The 6,698-nt window shown below is 36.9% G+C and overlaps 1 protein-coding gene across 1 annotated transcript; it reads right to left on the reverse strand.

The window, feature by feature from the left end:
* LOC100776064 (receptor protein kinase TMK1) lies at nucleotides 1–6,024 on the reverse strand. The gene is made up of 2 exons (XM_003529183.5): nucleotides 3,148–6,024; nucleotides 1–886 (listed from the first exon to the last, which is right to left on the reverse strand). The coding sequence occupies exons 1-2, from the start codon at nucleotides 5,411–5,413 to the stop codon at nucleotides 354–356; spliced, it is 2,799 nt and encodes a 932-aa protein (XP_003529231.1). The 5' UTR covers nucleotides 5,414–6,024; the 3' UTR covers nucleotides 1–353.
* Nucleotides 6,025–6,698: the final 674 nt, after the last annotated feature.

Raw genomic sequence — 6,698 nt, forward strand, 5'->3', positions numbered from 1 at the left:
AACCAAATCAAACACCCCTAATATTGTGAGTAATATGGTTTACATCATCTAATAACATGGTTGATCATGAAATAAATAACCAAATCCTGTTTCTCATTCTCATTAGAATGAAGTCTAAAAGAAGGAAAACACAAGTTCACCTATGTGTTTAGCTTCTGTCTTCTTGCATCCCAGACACTACTAAATTAAAAACCAATAGACCAAAATACCAAGATACAGTAAGGAAGTTTAATGAGTACAGGGTGTAATATATGCTAACTAGACACTATAAAACAAGCCTATAAAGATCTCCAAAGTTTGGTGAAGTAAAAAAAAAAAACATAGACAAGTATAATGTAAATGTAAATCAAACTTCACCTTCCATCATTGGAAGTAAAGGAATCAGCAAATCCAGAAGGCCTAGTTAGTATGCTAGACTGTGTAGTATCTCCACTAGTAAGCATTGATGAAGTGCATGAAACATCAAAGGTGTTCTTTCCTTCAATAGCCTGCCACTTACTGAGTGCTTGAGGTAAGGTCATATCCAAGTCAATCGCATAAATGTCATCATCATCTGCTTCAGAAGGCTTCCAAATCTCGACAAGAGGTGCCAAAACATTCACCACATGGCTCATGTCAGGGCGCTGGTAGGGCTCCCTCGCACAACAGTGGCCGGCCAACTCGGCCACAGTCCTAAAACTTGGTAAGGTCTCCTCATCAACATCCATTATGGGGTCAATGAGCTTTGTGAAAGAGTCTTTGTTCAGTAGCATCCTTCTGAACCATGTAACGAGGTGGACATTCTCTTCTGGTTGGCTGTTGTCAATTGCTTTCCTTCCTGTTATCATCTCCATGAGAATCACCCCGTAGCTGTATACATCAACCTTCGTTGTAACTCGTCCAGTGACTGCCAGTGATACCATTTTAATTGGCAAAGAAATTGTACAAAAAGGCAGAAAACTAATCACTGTGCTATAATGTCATGAACTACACATTCTAATTATCATTGGAGAAAAAAACCACCATGTAATTGGCCAAATGATTTGTTTTAATATATAATGTGAAGCAACCATGTACAGAGTTACAGATAATTCATGGCACAAACATTATAATTTATAATCATGTTCTTCATTTCTGTAAGCACTACTTACAGCATGAAATTTCTTTCAAATCAGCTATAAACTAAATATCAATCCTTAAAATAGAGGCAACATGATAAGGTGCACAAATTGGCTATAAGGATTGCAGTTCAGGAAAATAATTGCAATGGTTTTTAGGAGGCATACAGAAACAAACCTATATGACTTTTAAGTCATTTTTGTTTTCATTGTAAAATAGTATACTAGTGTCTAGTTGTTTCCAGACGAAATTTGAGAAAAAATAGTATATTAGTTAGAGTGTTGCAATCAATATGTTTCTGCATAACTATATTCACTATCTCCAGAAGCAAGGGTTCAGATGACACTAAAGTAGGAACCTATAACACCAATAAGTGCCTAACAGGTTGCAGGATTCATTCCTTCAGTTTCCTATCTACCCTGTGCATCCTACTTATATGATCCACTAAAATATATGCCAATGGTGGATAAGAAGTTTTCAAATGTATCTACAAGCAGAACAAATAATTCTGCAAATATGACAATCAGCTATTGCCTTCACTAAAGGGTAAAATTCCATTCCAAAGAGCAAGTGATATAATAGGTTCTTCTAACTCTTACACGTTTGATCATTTCTATGTTCATAAAAGTATGCGGCGACTAGGAAATAAAGCAAAAGAAGTAGAATCAGAGTAGTTTAATTCCAATGATCACAAAAAGTTGTAAGGTGACAGAGTGAAACTATTCACTCCATGCATTGCCACTTCCATTCCAAAGTACGCCATTTCCTGAACTACTCCTCAAGAGATTTTTTGGCAAACTCAAACCTTGATTTTCTTCCAGCTTTATTGTGCTAAGCTGAGGCACTATTCTACTTCCACTAGAAATAAAATCCATTTTAGAATGAATATTAAACCGCCCTCCATCCTTTGCTTAACTTGGCGATTCAGCATTGTTATTTTCTCCACCAGACTGAAACACCCCAAGTTGTGGCTCGAAAATCCAAATTAGTAATGAAGAAAGGGTTTCTAGCCACCAAAGGTGTTTTGGCAATGTGGTAATGGAGTACAACACAAAACATCAACATGTCAGATTCCACAACAGAAGGGGCAAAGTGTTCTTAAGTCAAATACCCAACTTTTTATCTTTCTATTATTATGCTTAATGTTCAATGTTAACCCTCAATTATTACAACGAAGGTTTCTAACCTGAACTAGGCCCAAGTTCAGGGTAGAAACCTTGGTTGTAACTTGCCCAGTGACTGCCAGTGATACCATTTTAGCAAGGAATTGGACAAAAAGACAGAAAAATGACCACTGTGCTATAATGTCATGAACTACAAATTCTAATGATCATTGGAGAAAATAGCCACAGTGTAACTGGCTAAGTGACTTGTGTTTAATATATAATATGAAGCAACCATGTACAGAGTTACAGATAATGCATGACACAAACATTATAATTTATAAATCATGTTCTTCATTTCTATAAGCACTGCAAACACCATGAAATTTTTTCAAGCTATAAACTAAATATCAATCCTCAAAGTAGAGGCAACATCATAAGGTAGGCAAATTGGCCATAGAGGATTGCAAATCAAACAAATAATTTCAATGGTTTTTAGGAGGCGTACTGAAACAAATCAATGTGACTTTTAAGTCATCTTTTATTTTCAAAGTAAATTTTAATAAACAGTCAATCATCTATGCTTTCTCAATACAGTTGTTTCCAGACAAAAATTTAGGAAAAAAAATAATACTAGTTAGAGCATTGCAATCAATCTGCTTCTGCATAACTGTATTATTCACTATCTCCAGAACCAAGGGTTCAGATGAGACTAAAGTAGGAACCTATAAGACCAATAAGTGCCAACAGGTTACAGGATTCATTCCTTCATTTTTCTATCTACCACGTGCATACTACCTATACAACATGCTTAAATCATAAACCAATGGTGGATAAGAAAATTTCAAATATATCTACAAGCAGAAAAAAGAATTCTTTCCAGAAAAATTTCCAAAAACTATTATCCATATGCTACACAATTTCCAAAAATAATCTAAATTTATACCTGCATACTCTGGAGCCAAATATCCAAATGTTCCAGCAAGCCTAGTCTCAAATGAGGCCTTTCCTTCTGGAGCAAGCCGAACCAATCCGAAGTCTGACACTTTGGCCCGCATATCATCCCCGAGCAAGATGTTTGATGGTTTTATATCCCTATGGATGAAAATTTGTTGGGCCAAACCATGAAGATACTCAACCCCTCTAGCAACATCCAAAGCAATGGAAAGCCTTCTCTTCCACTCCAGTGGCAGTAACCCTTCTTCTTTCCATTCAAATAAATGCTTACTAAGAGGACCTTGAGGCATGTATTCATACACAAGAAGCCTCTCATTTCCATCCAAGCAATGACCTTCAAGTGCAACCAGATGCCTATGTCGAACCCTTGTAAGTACTGCAATTTCAGACTCAAACTCAGTCAGCCCCTTCTCACCCATCATCCCAGATTCCATCCTTTTTACAGCAATTTTTGTTCCATCATGCAATTCTCCCTTGTATACAGTGCCAAAACCACCTCTCCCCAGTATGTTTCCCTCACTGAAATTGTTTGTAACTTCCCTCAAAACTTGGATTGAAATCACCATATTACCAGCTTCCAAATGTTGAACACTACTAGTTGTACTAAATACACCAGTTCCTCCACCACCACCACCATCACTACTAACACCAACACCTGTACCTGAAACACTTATCTTCAGAGCATTTCCATCTCCGGAATGACCAGGATGCACCACTATTGCACTAGGACTTTGCACTTTGCTGGCACGCTTATGTTTTCTACGATACATAGCAAACACCAGAGCTGCTATACCAAGTAAACTGAAACTCCCCACCACAGTGCCAACAATTGCTCCAGTATTATGTTTCTTACCTTCACTTCCAGATTTACCTCCAGGACTCAAGCCGGGCAGTGCTTGAGATGCATCCTTTCCAATATCAGGATTCCCACCAGTTTTAAGAACTACATCCCCACGGAAAGATGGCACCTTACCAAACAATTTATTATTGGAAACATCCAACTCTTTCAAAAGAGGCATACTGGTAAGTTCACTTGGTATGGTACCGGTGAGGTCATTGTTAGCAAGAAGCAACTTTGTCAAAGATGTAAGCCTAGAAAAACTGGGAGAAATTTTGCCAGAGAGATTCAAGCTCTGAAAGCTAACAATGGAAACATTACCACTTGAGCAAACAATCCCAATCCAACTTTGAGCACAAGGATCATTCCCCTTCCAACTTTCCGCGAGTCTCAGAGGATACCCCAAAGGTTCAACAACAGACAGCAAAGCATCCACAAGGGGACTACACGGTTCACCAGCCTTCTTTGTGCAAAAGCTATTCGTCCCCTTCTCCAAATCGTTATCGACCCGCACACCATCTTTGAACAAAGGAGGAGACCCTTGAAGCAAGTTATTGGTCAAGTTCACAACTTTAAGAGCAGGAAGAGCAGTGAGAGAGGGTGGAACAACCCCAGTTAACTGATTATCCCTCAAACTCACATCAAACAGTTGATCATGGTTGGACAAGTCCGGGATAGGACCGGTGAATGAGTTGCCATGTACCCAAATTTGCTTCAAATACATCATTCCCTTTAACACATCTAGGGTGCCATTGAGTTTACCATCACTATTCTGACCATTCACCCAAAGGGTCTCTATAGAACTCCCAGAGAAGGTTGCAGGCAACCCTCCTTCAAGAGAATTGAAACTCAAGCTAAGAGAAACCAAACCCGGAAAGGGACCGTCTTTACCCAAAAAATCCGGAATTCTCCCCACAAGGCCAGCACTGATTGCAGAGAAACTCCTGAGATCATCACAGTCCTTGAGGCTATCAGGAATCTCCCAATTAGAGAAAGGGTTGTAGCCAATGCTCACATCCTGCAAATTAGTCATGCCATTGAAGAAATCACCACTCATGGAGTTGAAATTGTTGTTGTGGATGAGAAGAACCTCGAGGGACTTTGGCATGTTAGGGAATGGTCCAGTGAAGGCATTGTTCATGCACTCGAAACGCGTCAACTCTGAGAGCTGCAACAGTTCCTTAGGCAGAGAACCGTTTAGGCTTTGTCCACCAATCTGAATTGCAGTGACCCTCTTCATGGTGTTGCACTGAACGTGTTCCCATTTACACACATCAGGGTCGTTCCATTGAAGATCATTGGGCTCTTTAATGGCCTTCTTGAGCGTGTTCATCACAGCCACATCGTTATTCTGACACCATGCACACTCAAAAAACCCCACACAAAACAACAACAACACCACAACATAGGCTTTCATCGTTGTTACTCTCCAAAGGTTTTGAATTGTCGTCGAACAATGGAGAAACAGCAAAGGGGAGAAAATTCAAAACAACAAAACAAAGATATTTTTTTTCTCTCTTTTAATTTTGTGAATATCATTCGCACGGCATTGTGGACATGATAAGGATTCTCCCAGAAGGAAAAAAAGACAGAAAAAAAAGGGAATTTTTCTCTCAGAATATCATAAAAAGATCAGAAAAAAGATTCGCTTTTGGGAGAGAATTGGAATATAAATGCGTAGAAAGAAGAAAGATCGAATAAGAAAAACCAGTGAAGAGTTTTCGTCGGGTTTGGGTTTGAGGTGTGTCACACACAGCAACAGAACACAGCATGAACATGACCAATTGACCATAAACGATGGAACATGCGTGTGGGACCCATGGTTTTTTAGGTAGCGTTTTCACGTTTGGGTGTAGTAAATAGTTAAGGATGAGTTAAGTAGAGCGTGTTTTTTTCTGGTGGGTTTGGTGCTTCGTGAGTTGGAATTTTTATTACGGTTTTTTGGAATTTGTCCCAACATAGATATGCTAGAGCCACCAACTCTTTTTTTTTTCTTTTTTTATAGTATTAAATATTTTTCTCAATAACGTTTGTGATAGAATTTGTTAACATATTTTTTTATATTTAGAAAAAAAATTAAACGGATTTTGTTAAGGAAAAAGTCAGACTTTACATACATGATTCAGCGGATCTCGTCAATGATATATACTCAATAACAAGATTGAGAAAATATGTCCCAATTATGGAAATTATTATTGTGATCTTGTTTGAGCTTGAATTGCAGTAGAATTACTTTTTTTTTCTTACAAATTACTGTTATGTTCAGATTTAAAACTGCTTTATGTCACGAGATTTTACACTGTAATGTTCAGATTATAAACTAAAGTTATATTTAATATAATTATAAGCATGTGTCTAAAATAAAAAATATATCACACATTTTAAATAAAAATTATATATGTATATGTTTAAGTTTCTTCGAAATAATTTAATAGTTTAGAATTGATATTACATATATTATTGGTTTAATTATGTTTTAGTTTCTCAAATTAAAACTTTATTTTTTTAATTCCTCAAATTTAAAAAGTGTTTTTTTTTTAGTTTCTTCCATCAAATAAAATTTTTTATTTTTAGTTTCTCATATTATGGTAAAAGACTAAAAAAAATATTTTTTGAACTTAATGGACTAAAAAATATAAATTTTTATTTAAAAGATTAGAAAACAAATCTCATAATTTAAGAAACTAACAACATAATTAAGT

The sequence above is a fragment of the Glycine max genome, chromosome 7, assembly GCF_000004515.6.
Source record: "Glycine max cultivar Williams 82 chromosome 7, Glycine_max_v4.0, whole genome shotgun sequence".
Taxonomy (NCBI): Eukaryota; Viridiplantae; Streptophyta; class Magnoliopsida; order Fabales; family Fabaceae; genus Glycine; species Glycine max.